The sequence below is a fragment of the Podarcis erhardii genome (assembly GCF_964252035.2).
Source record: "Podarcis erhardii genome assembly, chromosome: 10".
Lineage (NCBI taxonomy): Eukaryota > Metazoa > Chordata > Lepidosauria > Squamata > Lacertidae > Podarcis > Podarcis erhardii.
Window position 1 is genome coordinate 11,814,401 of NC_138500.1, and position 17,758 is coordinate 11,832,158.

The 17,758-nt window shown below is 40.7% G+C and overlaps 1 protein-coding gene across 29 annotated transcripts in view; it reads left to right on the forward strand.

Annotated features, from left to right (window-relative positions):
- The window catches only part of CELF2 (CUGBP Elav-like family member 2), a 559,297-nt gene extending 549,548 nt beyond the window's left edge, over window positions 1–9,749 (forward strand). For 15 of the 29 annotated variants that reach the window (XM_081879933.1, XM_081879914.1, XM_081879924.1 and 12 more), the window contains 3 exons: window positions 271–468; window positions 4,515–4,658; window positions 7,926–9,341. In XM_081879933.1, the coding sequence (XP_081736059.1) occupies window positions 271–468; window positions 4,515–4,658; window positions 7,926–8,053 (470 nt within the window). In that variant the 3' untranslated portion in view covers window positions 8,054–9,341. Of the gene's footprint in view, window positions 1–270; window positions 469–4,514; window positions 4,659–7,925; window positions 9,342–9,568 lie in introns of those variants that run through there. The other 14 variants (XM_081879916.1, XM_081879928.1, XM_081879926.1 and 11 more) reach the window with 2 other exon arrangements.
- The last annotated feature ends 8,009 nt before the right edge of the window (window positions 9,750–17,758 follow it).

Consider the following 17,758-nt stretch of genomic DNA (forward strand, 5'->3'; position numbering starts at 1 on the left):
AGCGACAGCTTGTATGTGAAAACTGAGTTGGTAGCCGAAGTCATTTCTCTATCAAAGTCTCGTGTTTGCACATTTTGGGGAAATGGGGGCGGGGGGGATGTTGTTGCTGTTTCTGCTGCTGTTCTCTCTGTGCCATCTGGTGAATTTGTCTGGATTTTTATTTTGCATGCATGGCCATTGTCATCGGTGTCATATTAATGCCAATGACGTTTGGAAAGCACTAATGAATAAGTGCAATTTCTTTTCTCTATTGTTGGGTTTTTTGTAAAGTTGCTCAAATGCTCTCAGGTATGGCCGCCCTGAACGGAGGACTCGGTGCAACAGGCTTGACGAATGGTACAGCTGGCACAATGGATGCCCTCACCCAAGCCTACTCAGGGATTCAGCAGTATGCCGCGGCGGCACTGCCAACATTGTACAGTCAGAGCTTGTTACAACAACAAAGTGCTGCGGGCAGCCAGAAGGAAGGTAAGCATGTTTGGTCAATGGTGAATGAGAAACAAAGGAAAGCAAAGAGGAGATCGTTGTTCCAATGTGAGCCTCAACACAACTGGCATGTGGTCCCTTCCCTGAATTTACATTATTATCTTTACTATATGCTAAGCAGTCACATGTTCCATCCTTCCACTCCAATCACAGCACTAGGGGCAACTGAAAATTAAGCACAATTGACAAAAAAAGAATACATTGCAAGATGTGCGTACTAGGTTTCTTTTGAAAATTATAAATCAGATTAATCATTGTATTTGGCCTCTCTTTCGTTTCGCTTACTTTCATTTTGAAAGGTTGGTTTTTTTATTATCCTTATCTCAAAGAGGCCCAGACACAGAGGATTCACCTTGGAAGTGAGGGTTACTCAGGCTTTGTATACATTCCTATTCACTCTGCATCTAGGGTACTCTCAGCACTGATTTATGAAACTTATGTGCACATAATATTATCCACAATTCACATCTATCCTGCAGTTTTCTGAGAATGATATGTCCCTGTCCCACCCCCCATCCATGAAGACATCCATGCCCCCTCACTGACTTGCAAATGCTATTTGAAACGGGTAGGTTTTAAACCAAGTACAGTGGCGCCCCGCAAGACGAATGCCTCGCAAGACGGAAAACTCGCTAGACGAAAGAGTTTTCCGTTTTGGAGGTGCTTCGCAAAACGAATTTCCTATGGGCTTGCTTCGCAAGACGAAAATGTCTTGCGAGTTCCTGCGGGTTTTTTTCCCTTTTTTCCCCCTTTTTCTAAGCCGATAAGCCGCTTATCCGCTAAGCCGATAAGCCGCTAAAAGCCGCTAAACCGCTAATAGCGCTAATCCGATAAGCCATCAATGGGCTTGCTTCGCAAGACGAAAAAACCGCTAGACGAAGAGAATCGCGGAACGGATTCTTTTCGTCTTGCGAGGCACCACTGTAACTTGTCCATAGCCCATTATCCCACTAAACCTGACTCTTGCAGAACTTTAGTTTAGGACAGTGGGAGCGAATTCAGGCTTCCCAACATCAATTCCAAACTCATGGTTTTAGTAAGGCAATGATGGTATAAGAACTGGAGTTTAGTTTTACCTATATATGTGTGTAAAAGGTAAAGGTACCCCTGCCCATATGGGCCAGTCGTGTCCGACTCTGAGGTTGCGCGCCCATCTCGCTTAAGAGGCCAGGGGCCAGCGCTGTCCGAAGACACTTCCAGGTCACGTGGCTAGCGTGACAAGCTGCATCTGGCGAGCCAGCACAGCACACGGAAACGCCATTTACCTTCCCGCTAGTAAGCAGTCCCTATTTATCTACTTGCACCCGGGGGTGCTTTCAAACTGCTAGGTTGGCAGGCGCTGGGACCGAGCAACGGGAGCGCACCCCACTGCGGGGATTCGAACCGCCGACCTGACGATCGGCAAGTCCTAGGCGCTGAGGTTTTACCCACAGCACCACCCGCATCCCTATATGTGTGTATGTGCATGTAAATAAACATCCTGCACAAAGAGTATATAGGGGCCTGTAAACATTTAATTTCCCAGTCTCCAAATTTTCTCTCAATGGCATTTGCTTCATAAATTTTGCCATCCTTTGTTGAAGTGCGAAAACACACATGGCTGCTTTTGCCAAACAGCCATTTTGATCAAGGGCATTCTGAAATGCGCTTTGTTTTTTAAACACACACTTGTGTGCAAAGGGAGCTCCTCTGTCTGGGTTCCATGTATACTGCAAACACGTGGCTTTTGTAACTAGACTGCATTTGGAGGTTAATGACAAGATCTATTGCCGTTACATTGAAGGGCTCCTTATTTAATTGAGGGTCTTGAGGGAAAGCAAACAAATGATTGATTGCTTCGTACTCAGTGCAAGTAGAGCAAAATAAACCCCAGTAAGTTAACACTGAGAATTAATTAATACTAATTATAAGATGCTTAATGAAACAAGGCTTCTGTCTCACACTCTCTGCCCTCTTCACTCCCCTCATCCATCCCTCTTCTGTCTCCCTGATCTCCAAAGCAAAGGGGGTACTATGTTATTTTATTGGAGGGGATCCCCACACACTCTCATTTCTTCCTCTCTCTCTCTCTCTATTTGGCCATTTTTAAAAAATTGATTTTCCAAATTGATACGAAATTCATTCAATTGAATACGATTTCCAAAACTGGTTTCCCGCTCTCCTTTCAAGATATGTCCAAGATAAAGCTCCCATTGCTGTGTTAGTTCTCAAGTCATCTCTCATTAACATCACTCCAGAATTACCAATAATATTTCTTGCTAATTCTGAAATGGAAGGAAAAAGTGTGTACCAGGAAGTAGCACCCTCGTTTTGACTGTCATAAAAAGCAATGGGGTCAGGACAGTTCCATAGCAGAAAAAGGGGGGTTTTGCAGGCATCAGTACCCCAAATTAGATATATTCACCATGGTTTTGCTATTTTTGTAAACTCATCATGTACATAATCATTGGAGGCAATTGTTCCATATCATTTCCTAATCTGAAGGGTTCCTGCATGGAGTGCCCAGACAACGCCTTTGCCATACTGTTCTAGATCCCTGTTGGAAACCTTTTTATTCCAGGAAGCCTACTCAAGACACGTGATTTAGTTATCTAGACTTGTTTTTTAAAACTGATTTTATTGATGCATTATCGATAATCAGTTTAGATGCACTGCTTAAGAGATTTTACTAAGCAGCTTATATTCTTTCCCCAAAAAATAAATGAACGAATGAATGAAAGGCATGGTAGTTAATTACTAGTATCATTGACCAAAGGGCAGATGTTATGAAAAGAAGTGTTTTTTCCCTAGTAAACATGCAAATAAATGGGGGTTCAGAGGAGCACTTGCACAAAGAGATGGCCCATCTGCATGAGCAAATCCCACCCCCAGGCAAGTTTGCCAATTCACTACTCATACAGCAGCTTTCTTCAACACCTTCCACATTATTCCAAATGGTCCACCCATCCTTCAACAATGGCTTTTTAAAAAGGATATGGGAGCCCTCAGAGAGAGGAAGGAGGAGGCAGAAAAGCCATACTGCTGCTCTCAACCCAACCCCATTAGAGATGGAGGGATCTAACAGTTTTGGTTCTCTTGTTTTCTCCTTTCCCAGTTTTAAAATTTACTTCTCCACATTTCTGCAGCCATTTGCATTTTTTAAAAAAAACCCAGGATCCTCCTGTAAATTCATCAGCATCTTTGTATGCAGTTTTCTCCAAATTTCTACAAAGCAACGTCATGCATTTTTGTATACGTTTTCACTAATACACACATTTTTATGCACACTTTGCCCTAGCATGTACAATTTTGTACACGTTATCTGGCCAGGAAACTGTGCTGCAAAATTAGGAGAAGTGCAGATATTAGAGGGTGGCTTTGTTTTTGCTGTTTCAGAAAATGTGAATTTGGTAGGCGCTCCTATAAGTGCAAACTTAAATCAAATTTCTCCCCATTCCTAAACCTAGTAAATGCATTTTCTTGTGGCCGAGTTCACTTCTAGACAATCTGTTTATTGAGCATTCATCCCGATTTGTTTGCATAGAGTTTACAGGGAGGTTAGACGGCATTGGCTATTTATTGAGTATTCGTTCTGATTTGTTTGCAGGAACATTATATGACAGTGAGCCCAGCAATTATTATTTCACAATTTCCAGTGCTTTCCCCCATTACTTTGCTTATTACAAAAAGTCTATTTGGCAGGGAGTGGATTTGTTGCACAAGCTACCAAATCAACCACAACTACACAATGTAAATTTGGTGGTATGTGATTGAAACCCACCCGAAATAACAGCAACCCTTAAATATAAAAGCTCTCCTTAGCCTTTGGGAAGTTAATAAGAAATGTTGCAAGTGTTGCTACTTTGTTTTCTAGAAAACTGTAGTGGCGTTCAAGTTAAAGTCAAACTTATTTTTAGTGTAGCTTGTTGCATCTTCCTGTACACATGTGTGTTTCAGAAGCCTGCAATGGAAATGTAAAGATCTTCAGTGAACATTCTCAATACAAAACAAAAGCAGCTGATCTCTGATGGTTTCCTCTTTTCTTAAAGGTCCAGAAGGAGCAAACCTCTTCATTTATCACCTCCCACAGGAGTTTGGAGACCAGGACATTCTGCAAATGTTCATGCCTTTTGGAAATGTCATTTCTGCTAAAGTCTTCATTGACAAACAGACCAATCTGAGCAAGTGCTTTGGTATGTAATGTTCGACACACAAAGACAATAGAGACGCACAGGATCTGTCCCCTTTTTACTCAGCATCCCATGTGCTGGCCCCTCGTGTTCAGAGTGATGTGGAAGTAATATGCTGTTTTCACAATGCATATCTAAATCGTTGCATTCTTGCATTATTGCCTATCTCCTTCCAACTCGACAATTCTAGCATTCTGCCCTGAAACTGAGCATCTTGTTTCCTATTCAGAACAACAGGTATTCCTCAACACATTATAAATCACAACAAAAGCATTGCTGTCCCTCACATGTGCATGGTTTAAATGTGCAATAGCTTGCACATCCAAACACAAATCTCTCTCTCTCTGCCTCTTGGCAGATCTGATTATCTTCATCTCAGTTCTGCTGCTTGTTTGAGATACTTCTCCCCAATAATCAATATTTGCATTCTTGGGTTTTCACTTCAGGAAAATAAAACCACAGATCTTTACGGCTGCCCCTGCAAGGCAGCCAAACCAAAGGCACCCTTCATAGCCTAGGGTTCAAGGGTGCTTCGAGATGGGTGTTTCTGGTGGAATGGATGGTGCCCCCGCATGCACATTTTTCATTGAATCCACATGACATGGCCGGGCATCAATATGCCAGTATGTATTTCTCAACCCCGCCATATAATCTAAATTTACTTGCACCGCTTGAATGGCCCATGTGCCATGGAAGCACCAATAGATGTGAATGGAGGTCGCACACGAGTTTGCCATCTTGCACCAACCTCATTCATTTCTATATGTCTCATGAGGGAGGTGTTCCTATGGTCTGTGCACAATGAAAGGAGGATGGATAGAGAAATATTTCCCCTACCACAGAAACTGGCATTAACCTTCAAAGGTGCAGTTGAATCATATTTTTATTTTTACGGACTCTAAAAAAATCTATTCTGACATGCGCAAGAAAAAAGTGTGAGGCACATAAAAGTAATTACATCCTATGTGGGGGAATGCCATTTATTATACGATCAGACTGCCTTATTAAAGGTAAAGGAACCCCTGACCATTAGGTCCAGTCGTGGTCGACTCTGGGGTTGCGGCGCTCATCTTGCTTTATTGGCCGAGGGAGCCGGCGTACAGCTTCCAGGTCATGTGGCCAGCATGACTAAGCCGCTTCTGGCGAACCAGAGCAGTGCACGGAAACACCGTTTACCTTCCCACCAGAGTGGTACCTATTTATCTACTTGCACTTGACGTGCTTTCGAACTGCTAGGTTGACAGGAGCAGGGACCGAGCAACGGGAGCTCACCCTGTTGTGGGGATTTGAACTGCCGACCTTCTGATCAGCAAGTCCTAGGCTTATTCTCTTATTGTTTTACTCTTCACGTTTTACTCATTACTTGCAAATTATATTTAAGCCTTCTCTTCTGGATTTAGGAAACTACACAATTATTTTTATAATAATAATTTTATAATAATTATTTTTATTTGTGTGTGTGTGTGTGTGTGTGTGTGTTAGCAATATCCTACATCGGACATACAATATATAGCAAATGGTGACATTCTAATTTTAAAGATGCATGACAATTCCATACTCTCCAACATTTTTCAGATGAAACTAGAGACACCCTATTCTATACCAGGAAACTTCTCCTGCGTTTGATCTCACGGCACACATAGATGTCCTATGCACATCTACACTGGTCGCCTTGAGCCAATTGCAGCCTCTCTGCCTAACTTACAGGATTGAGGAATCAAAACCAGAAAACATTGGGGTGGCTTCTGTAATTCTGGGACTGCCCCTGGGTAATCGGGACACTTGGAGTGTCCACTCCCCACTTCCCTGGGCAGTATGAAGTAGGTCTAGGGAGACCCTTTTAGAAAGCTGATTTCCTTCAGAGGAGTGTTTCCTACAGGAACTTACTGTTCTTTTTGTAATGAACAGCTCTCTGCATGGGTTGCTGACATGAAGGGGCTGTCAGGAGTTCAGCCTACACTCAAGTAGGACCCTGGCAGAGACACATGCCCAACTGGCATGTTCTCTCCCTCCTGGTCGATCGTTCGGGAGCTTCATAAGCTTTCTTCAGCCCAAACATCACAGCGACCAATGCCAACCGACACCGGCACACTTAAGGATCCGCAGAGTTTGTGCATCATGCACGTGACAGAACCCCAGCAACTCAGCATTTTGGCAAAACTACTTTATTTACATATAAACACACATGGAGCACTGCAACATGGCTCCCTCTCTCTCTAGCATCTGACAGCAAAGATAAAAAGAACAAAGGACAATAGTCCCACTTCACGGAACACAGTAACACAAACATCCTATCTCCATCACTTCCCACTCTGTGGAGTCAAAACATACACCATCATGTGATAGACAACAATCCCATGACTGCAATCACGGAGCAGGAATTCTAACAGGGGCAACATGATTGGAATGGGACTGCGGGGCCAGACTTTTAGACACCCCCCCCCATCTGTTGCCACACATCTCCATCTGATTGCTCTCATGCTGTTTCTGAAGTGGGAACCTCCTGGGTGACTTAGATCCCCACCCTGATCTTCTAGGTTTCTAAACCACACAGGGAGCCTCCCCAAGCAATGATACTTCATGAAATACTTTATCAAATTTATGTGTACTAGGATACAGGCTACCGTACTAGAAAGATAATAATTGTAAGTACATCAGGAAAAGGTCCATTGTTACAAAAGACCCATAACTTTAAGACACAGCATTTTAGAATTGCTGTGGAAAAAATATCAATGCAATATTCACACTTAAATGTATGCTGCCTCAGGGTAACTTGGTTCTGTATTTGGCATGTGACTAGCAGAAGGTTAACAAATTTCCTTAAATTATCTTAGGATCCAAGCCCAGTTTCTGGTGTTTACCCACCCTCCCAGAAGTGCCCAATGGCCAGTTCCATATTGTTCATGGGGAGCCCTCTCTGACTCTCCAAATAAGTTTCTTCGGGACAAAGGAGGTAGGAGGAGAAACCAAACTGCTTCTGTGGACTTCCTTAAGTTAACACATTAAAACCAAGCACCAAAGTTATAGGCATCAGAAGGCGGGCTGAGTTTCCATCATAATCAAAACAAAATGAAACGAATGAAAAAAGAACGAAACAGTAACCAGTCAAAAAGGAGATGAATGGGGCTGCCCAAATTGAAATGCAACCATAAATATATACAACGAATATCCCTATTCCCTATACAGTAAAAGCACTTTACAGCAGTTGTTGTTGTTGCTTTTTGCTGATGCTTATGCCTTTTTCTCCCCAACCCGTTTTGTGTATTGCAGGTTTTGTTAGCTATGACAATCCTGTCTCTGCACAAGCTGCTATACAGGCTATGAACGGCTTTCAGATTGGGATGAAACGCTTGAAAGTTCAGCTGAAGCGCTCCAAAAACGACAGCAAACCTTACTGATCATTACCCCAGAAGCTTACTGCTATTAATTTAGATTTCTTAGGGTAAGTCCCTTGAGCAAAACCCATCATCCCTTGGGGAGGTTGAGAAAGAACATAAGAACACATTGCCAACCACCGCCAAGAGACAGCTGTGTGTTTTTTTTCCACAATACTTGCTTCCATTGTCCCCACCTGCTATAAGGGAAACTTGGCTAACCTAACTGAACAGTATTACTTTATTTGAATTTGAAACTTGACTTGAAAAAGAAAAAAGAAAAAAAACCAACCTGACAAGGATAACACACATAAACACACACCCTCCAAAATCTTTAAAAGAATCAAAATTTTCAAGAGAACAAATGTTGCAGCTTAACTTTCTCAGCCTGGGTGTCCTTAATACTTTTGATGGGGATAATGAAAGCGGGCAAACGTCTGAACCTAGACTTATCCAAATGGCACCAGCAGTTAATAGGCTACTATCAATGGCCCTGTGCCAGGAGAGGAACTCATTTAGAAACAACACCAATTATTTACATTTACTTCAGTTCAATTTTTATTAAAGGGGCTTGACTATTTTTCGTTCTTAAAAGAGTTTCAGATTGACGTGATGTTATATTATCCTGTTTAAAACACTGGTCATCTTTATATATTTCACTTGCGGTTTTTCTTTCTTTCTTTCTTTCTTTTCTTCTTTCTTCTTCTTCTTTTTTTTAAGTCCTTAAGGGATTTGTTTTTTAGAGTTTTAGTGTAAAAAAAAAAAGACTTAGAGATCCGTTTCTAAAGCTACAGGGTTTAGAATAAATAAATAAAAAGAGTGACAATACTTGATGTTTCTTGAAAGATAAAAAAAATTTAATAATAATAATAGATAACAAAAGAAAGCCACAGGCCTGTAAATTTTATTTGTAAAAAGCATTTCTATTTTTATACAAAAATTTTTACTGCCTCAGAAATAATGGAAGTTATTTATTGCCTATTGTTAACTTATTGGATACCTAAAGAGCAGCTCTCTCTGCTAGCTAGATCCTTTTGAAGTAGTCTCTGGAGTATCTGTGCCAACAATGGGTGCTTTTTCACCGTTGAATTCTACATCCTACATGCTTTTTTATCCTCCTGTTTGTATTTTGTCGGTTAACCTGTTCGTAGTTTCCATTATCTAGTTTAAAGTTTAGTTGTCTTGGACTATTCTCCTCTCTCTTTCCCTCTCCTTCCCCCAACCCACTCCAACACAGCACCCCCCCCCCTTACGTTGCATTTGTTGAAACTGGTTCTTTATTCTTTCCCCCTCCCCCCCAATAAAACAGGAATCCATCTTCTCTAACTCCTTTTCAGATGGATTCCTTTTGGGGATCCTTCATTGTGCCGTCGTTGTTGGCCAAGTGTACCGTTAATGTAAACTGTGTGAATGGCTGATATTCTGATAATGCAAAATTTGCATTAGTTTTCTCCTGCACCCATTTTTTAAAAAAATGATTTTGTTTCTGCTGCATAGACTCTCCGTAACTTTTTTTTCCTCTTCCTTGTTTTTCCCTAGACATCTTCATGCTCGTTAGCTCATCGTTTGCCTAGCATGTCCCTGTGGCGTCTATATAAAAAAAAAAAGTTTCATCGTCCCGTCATTGTTTCTGATGTCTTTCTGACCTCACATCATAATTTGGTTCTCCTACTGACCTTTGATCTATAGTTTGAACCTTTGAAATTTGCATGTGACCTCATCTAGCTATACGAATTCTGGGAAGTCAATGTGAAAAGCATTGCTGCATTTATGCAAGATCAAAATTTATTACTAGTCAAATTAATAATAGGATTATTTAAATTAAAAAAAAAGACACACACACAACCTGTGGCAAAATGTTTTGTTAGGGTTTTTTAGTTGTTGTTTTTTTTCCTTTCCCCCCCCCCTTTTCTTTTTGTGTTCAAATAAAAAATAAAAAAAACCAGACTTGAAAGTATTATACAGAGATTGGCATTCTGGCTGGTCATTGATGACAATAGCAATATGTGTCCAGAGACAGAATGTTGGTTTCTAACAGACTACTTCCAAAACAGTTTGAAATGAAGAACTGTCTGATTTTAAGTCTCTAGAGGTCTGTAATAGTTTTTACATTTTTCAGGCAGTGTAAAGTTTTTTGATAAGGCCATTTTAGGTGGCTCACTTTCTCATTAAGAATATATATATAGAACCACTTTTTGTAGATTAGTATAACAAAACAAAAAAATTTACCCTGTTTTAGGGCAAATGCTACCTATTTCCGTCACCTTTTGCTGAACTGACTCACAAGTTAGACAATCCATGAATTAATGCACATGAAAATTACCTATATTTTATACTGTTTCAATGTACAGGAGAAAGGCTACTGTTAGCTGTTGTTTCATTGGTGCTTCTGTGAATTCAGTTGTGGTTTCATCATGGGTCTTATGGTCTTTAAGTGTTCTGTGTTTATAAGCAACAGGTTTGAAATTGGTTTTTACTTGAACACAATATCGACAACAGAACAAAAAAAAACGAATTTCAAAAAATGGAAAAAGTTGTTTGCTTAAAATTAAAAAAAAAAAATAAGTTTTCATGTGGAAAATAAAACTATTCCAGACTAAGTTTGTGTTGGCTTCTGTGACGCATTGGTGTCATATTTTTTTTTAAATTATTATTGTGGACAATTTAGATGTGTTTGTGTTCAGCAAAATGTGATCAGTTTTTTTTCTTTTTAAGAAATAATAATAAAAAAAGAAATCAGTGAAAAAATCTTCAGTGCCAAATTCCAAAGGTACTTTTCTTCCTAGAGCTTCAGTGTGTTTCTTGTGTGAAGTAATTTGATAACATGGGTATTTTACTATGTGTTTTGTATGAATCCCTAATATTTAAAGGAAAAAGAGGTTAAAAAGTTTGTTAACTTGCTATCCTGTGGTCTTGTTGCCTGAAGTTGTTGTTGTTTGTTATTTCTCTTGGGTGTTTTTTGTAAAACATTGTATAAGTGCCCATGTTTCACTTTTCTAACCACTCTGCACATCAACGCTGTGAAAGCAAACCTCACAATGTAATTTCTTCATAATGTATGGAAACCTCTAAGGTGAGAAAGTTTTGAACTTTTAACCCTTTCCACCCAGAGCTGTCTTGAGTGTTAATACTTTTATACATTCACCATTTTGCTGTTTATTTTTATATATACATATATATATATATATCTATAGCTATAAATATATATATACTTACTTTTTGTGGTTTATTTAATACATGGTTGAAATCAGAAAAATGCACAGGGCAGACCTGAAGGACAAAATAATAATAATAATAATAATATTTTACTGCTGTCTAAATTTCTTCTGTATCTATAACTAAAAAGAAAATATTTAAAAATAGTAACTGTAGATCTCCTTTTTAGGCCTTTGGGGTTTTTTTGTCTTTTCTTAAAAGAGCTTTTAATATGCTGCTGGAATATGCTACTCAGTATTAATAAAATAAAATAAAATAAATTCTTTAATTATGTATTGTATAACCACTCCTAGATAGGAGAGGTAAACCCACCATTTGAAATCATTAAGGGGGAAAACATATTTTTGTAATGAAATAAAATAAACTTTTGCTTAAATCCAATGCACTAGAACTTCCTGGATGAATCTTCATTGTGCACTGCAGATAAAAAAAACACTACTTTCATGGATGAGGTTTACACATGTCGTAATGCTTTGATGTGTTATCTGCCTGAATTGTCTGTCATATATTGATGCAGATTTAATGGATGCAAAGTAGGTGGGGCAATATCATTTGCTGACCTGATTTCTGTTGATAATGGAGCGTGCAAACTTTTGAATTGCTGCAAAACTCTTTGAAAGGTAGAAGGGAAAAATCTTGCAGTCACTCAGCTAGTCTTGGGAACAAACCAGGCACACGAACCACCCACTTTCATGGGCTCAGATGTTTCCACAGCAAACAAGCTGTTTGCACTCTTAGTGCAGGTAGCCTGGACTGGATCGGGTCCATTAGATCTATGTATTGGAGGGGTCTGTATCCAGGAAGGCATGACAGAAATAATTGTAATAAACAAGTCACAAGGCATTCCATTCAACCCCTCAACCCAGAATTATGGAAGCCATCCTGGATCTTGGAATGTCCTGGTTTTTTGGTCCGGCATTCTGGCATGAGTTCAGCTGGCTCCCACAGGAGCTCAGGACCAAAAAGATGAGCCTTTTGATTTTGAGCAGCAGGTCGTTGGAGGGTATGATGGCACACCAGCAGGGGAGAAGGAAAAGAGGCTCAGTTATGTACTAACCAGCCAGTGCATATATATTATCCAAGCAAAGCACAAAACTTTAAAACACGGTGTCCTAAGAGGTACGCCGATGCCCCTCTCGTTCCAAAACGCCTTGGACCACAGACCAAAACAACCCTTGAACCATCTCCAGGTATCCAGCAAGTACTTCTGCCTTGCTCTGAAGTTAGTTATTTTTATAACTTGCAAGCACAACTGGGTGGGAGAATGGTAAGCACTTCGGATTTTCTTTTAATGAGAGTCTCTCCCCTTCCCACCCGGCATGGCATATCACTTTCTGAACTCAGGGGAGTCGACACGGAAAGTGTCAGAGAGGGGGGCGGTGGTTCAGAGCAAGGGCAGAAGTTCTGCTAGACAAATGGAAGCCTCCGGGCATGCCTGGACGCTAAGCTTCGTGGGTTGATAATCGGTCAGGGTCGTTGCGCTGGCGTCACGCAGGCGTGTCACTGCAATCGCACGTCACATCTATGTGCTGGTGTTTGCAAATGCAATCGGGAGCTGCCGTCAGTTAGGGCTTATCAGTGCACGCACTCCGTAGATGACAGGTTTGCTGCATCCATGCTGGTGTTCCCCACAATGCGCATGCGAGGTGTGAAGAGCAGGCAAACTTTCCTGAGCATGCAACGGCCATATGGAGAGTAGCTACAGCAAATCAAAGCTTCCTGGCTTGTGTCCTTAACAGTACAGTATAGTTACAGATAGGTAGCCGTGTTGGTCTGCCATAGTCAAAACAAAACAAATTCCTTCCAGTAGCACCTTAAAGACCAACTAAGTCAGTTCTTGGTATGAGCTTTCGTGTGCATGCACACTTCTTCAGATACATCTGAAGAATGTATCTGAAGAAGTGTGCATGCACACGAAAGCTCATACCAAGAACTGACTTAGTTGGTCTTTAAGGTGCTACTGGAAGGAATTTGTTTTGTTTTGAGTACAGTATAGGACAGGCTTCCTCAACCTCGGCCCTCCAGATGTTTTGAGACTACAGTTCCCATCATCCCTGACCACTGGTCCTGCTAGCTAGGGATCATGGGAGTTGTGGGCCAAGAACATCACGTATTTGATTTAGTGCAGTAGCAAGCACAGGTGGCACTTTCTCTGAGTATCTCTCTGAAATGAAACGTTACATTTGCCTAACTTATCGCCACAGTGTTCCATTTTGCTAGATGGAAGCATTCTGCGTAACTCAGAAGCTTGCATGCTACATCAACAGAAAGTGGTCCAACGTAAAGGTATCTTTGCCTTACCTATTTTGTATCCCTTATTCTCTGTTGCGACAATATACGGGCACAGCCCTGCAAACATTCACTATGGAGAAACTGTTTTCAAAGAGAGAAGAGAGGGATTCTGGGAATCCTGAGTGTTTGCAGGAAAGAGCCCAGGAAACTGAAAACAAGAAAAGATGCTGATAACACCCTTCATGGCTTTTTTAATTTTTACTTTGGATCGGATAACATTCCTACTCCTAAACCAAATTTGGGTCTTCTATTCTGGCAGATCATCCCCTTTCCAGGCCAAAATATGTCAGCAGCCCTATAAGCTACTGATGAAAGTGCCATAATCATTCCCCATTGTCTGTTCCTACTTCAGTCAAACCTTCCCTTGCTTTTCCCCTGCCCCCAAAATCCCCCTTGTAAAGTATCTTTTAAAAATACAAAATAATGATCACACACCCCTTCTTTGCTTTCAAATGATTGTTTTATAGAGAAGCCCTGGGATGGAAAGGACTAGAATCCAAGTGATGCAAAAAAAATAAAAAATAAAAAAATAAAAAAGGTTTCTAGCACACGCACTTATAGATAATGTTCTGTGTTATTCTCATATGTTTTTACTACTGCTGGGGCCTTCCTAAACCCTTTGAGGGCTATTTTGTACTTCTTGCAGCAATTTTTGCCTACTGGATTATCACATGTATACCAATCCACAATATAGGATCATCATAATATGTCTTTCCAGGACATATTGTTGTTCGGCATTTAAATTTCCCAAATAATTGTGCTTTTATTTCAAACTCTTCGGATCCCTTTCGTGTAGAAAAACTCAGTGAGGACACTCCCCCCCCATTCATTTCAATGGGACTTGCACCAAAACCCCATACATGCCCCATTAAAATGGCAGCCATGCACAATGGATTGCACCCAGTGTGAGCAACCCAGCTACTGATCCTTTGCCACGCAACCAGCCGGTGCCAAACCCAAAGAACTCTAGATCTCCTTGTCAATTTGCATGTGTCAACTGCGGCAGGTGTTCCCTGCCCCCATTGCTAGCTATTTTTCAAGCAACACTCGTTTGCAATGGGGGGAAATCTTGAACTTAACTAAAAGAATTTCACAGGCCTAGACCAGTTCCGTAGTGACAAAGGCAGAGATCCAAAGAAGGGAGATGTATATGACAGGGAAAGAAGCATCAACAGATCTGGAGCTTTGCTGACTGTTTCCCTTGACATTCCTGTGGTCAAAGAGGTAAGTTGCTATAACGTTTTTAAAGCAGCTTGCCTAGGGCCGGCCCAGCCATGAGACAAGATGAGGCAACTGCCTCAGATGGCAGACTCCACAGGGGCAGCAGGTCCCAATGCAGATCTTTATTCCCTTGTCCTCGATGTAGATCTTCACTCAGCCCCTTCTTCCCTGGAGGGGAAGTGGTGCCATTTTGTGGTACACTTCAGGCGCTAAAATGTCTTGGGCCAGCCCTGGGTTTGCCTCTTTGACAGGGGAAAACTGCCACAAGGAAAACCAGCCAGTGAAGCTCTTTAACTGTACACAGTATTCACACTTGCCCGCCTTTTTTTTTTTTGTTTTGCTCTTTCTGATCCCGCATAGGTTATCTGTCACTCCTAAAATATCAAATGTTGGGGGTGGGGGGGGTGGGAAGCTGCAAGAGTGCAAAGAGCTTTACAGCAGAGGAAGGAAAATTATTCGAACGAGGGGAATTTGCTTTACAAAAACCAAACTCCAAAAGCACAAAGAAGTAGTTTTCCAACCAAAATCAACCAATTTCAGCAAAATTGCCATTTTTCAAAGGAGTAACAAGTTCATCTTTCTTTCACCATAGGGGTTATTATTATTCCTTGGCTTGTGCTACTCTCTGGAATCATTTTACTGTTTCTGTTCTTATTAACTTAAGTGCTGATTAACAAACAAACAAAAAAAGAGTTTTGTTTTTTTTAAAAAAAAAAAGCTGTAGTTTTCATTATCTTTCTGAATGATGTCATAACAAAACAAAACAAAAAAGTAACCCTGTGTACCGGAGGGTGGGTGGGTGGGCGGGGTGTTGTGCTGTGAGAACATGTTGTTTGTAGATTATGAATAACTCTCTTTTAGTTGAGAATGTCTGGACCTTGTGACACAATCCATTTGCTCTCTGGGTGCAGCGCCCATATACAGAAGAGTCCCATCGGATCAACAAAGCTCTGTTTCCTTCTCTCCATGGTTTACGCACATCCATGTGCACTATTGGCCTTCCCTCATTGTCCAGAGGAAGTTACTTGTGTGCAAAAGACGCCCATCAAAACCAGGTGGGTCTGGGAAGGGATGCGCGTCCAGGGCACACGCCTCGCATTTCCCCAACCACCCTGTCGTGCTGTGTACAGACAGATATTTGAAGGAGGAAACGGGGTTCTGTTGATCCCCACGGGAGCGCTCTGCGCATGGGTGGCACGGTGCTGTATCTGTGGCGCAAACGGGCTGTGCCCCTTGGTTTCCTTTTGAAATTTTGTCAGAGAAAAGCCAAAGTTACTGCAAAGTAGTGGGAAACTTGTAAGACCATTTGAGTATTGTTTCTGTTTCGTTGATGAATTTGGATTTTGCTGTTTGATGGAATTTGAGCCAAAAAAAAAAAACACACACAAACCACAGGCTTTCCTATTTCTAAAACTTGATTGTACTTATGCATTTTGTACCAGTGGAACTTTTTATACTGGAGATTTAAAAAAAAAAAAATAATATGGAAATTTTTGTGGCTTACTCTTGTGGGCCTCCAGATCATGGCTGATTTTCAAGTTTGATTTCCAGTTGGTAGAAAGAAAGTTGGTTTTGTTTAAGAGAATTTAAAAAAAACAAACAAACTTTGGCTTGGTTTAATTCTTTCCCTTTGCTTATATTTAGTGTTTAGAATTTTGTCTTTAAAGCAAGCGGTAAGTTTCACTTTTTATTCTGTATTGTGCTGTTACACAATATAAAGATAAATTAGAATTTAGGAGTACACAGTCACTTTATGTGGATAAATGTATTAGTTAAAAAAAAAGTAGGGGTTTGCTTTTTTGCTGTTTAGATCAAAAGTTTTTTCTGATTCTTCTGTCTTCATTGTGGACATAACCGTGTAGTTGAAACAGTCAAACTTATTTTTGTAACGTATGTTATTGTGTGATGCAGTTTTTTGCTTCTGTCTCCAATATTAAACCATTTTCCTAATACTTGTCTCTCTTTCTCTCTGTGTGTTGTAATGTTGGTGGTCATTCCGTGTTGGTAATACATCTGCACACCTCACTGTTTCACGTCCCTGTTGATTTTTTTTCTTCTATTTGTCGTGTACAAAAGATACAGTCGATTCCACCTAAGTGAACATCTGATTGGAGAGTGAATGCAGATTTGTAGATACCCTTGATCTATTTTACCTCCAACTTCTTGCTCTCTACCCCCCCCCTTTCCCTGCTTTTAATCATTTTGATAATATAAGATTATTTAATTGCTTGCCTGAAGTCACATTGGAGATGCCTTTTTAGTCATAGTTTTTAGAAAATCACATGTGTTTTATACACAAAAACCAAAAATCACAAGTAAAGTTTTCCTCTGATTAATGGCTGAAAAGTTACATGTTTCTGTTTTTCAGGAGCATATTAAGTTTACTACCAAAAAGTTGCTTGATGGGAGTAGAATGTGGAAAATATTGGGATTTCTTCCAGAAGTTCTGTGTTCTCTGGCAGCATATGGAATTAGCCCACTGTTTCTCAGAAGTAATAATGTTTTAACTACAGGTAGGAGAGCCTGAGCCAAAACCCACCAGGTGAACAATCTTGTTAGAGACACCCAGAGGCATGTGAGCTCAGAGAAAGCTAGTGAAAGTCAACAATAAAATAAAGAGCATCGCCATAGGTGCCGAACGGGATTATTTTGATCTTGGCATACATGGTACGCTATGGATAATGAAACGGCACAAATTTCTAAGGAGAAAAGTGATTATTACAATATTTATTACCCTCCTGGGTGCCAAGTGGCTGGTTGGCCCACAATTGTATTTTCTCTTTTTATCAGAGAACACAAACTACCGTGAAAGCAAGCTGCAAGCAGGCTTGTCGCTGGTGCAATCTTGATTCCGCCCAGTGCTCTTATAAATTCTGTCTCCATTTCATCGATACCACTGACCCGGGTGGGATTTCTGTTGTTGTTGCTGTTGTTGTCGTTATCGATTTGACCGATCAGAGATTCAAATTTATCAAGTTGGGGAGGGTGTTCTGCAGATAG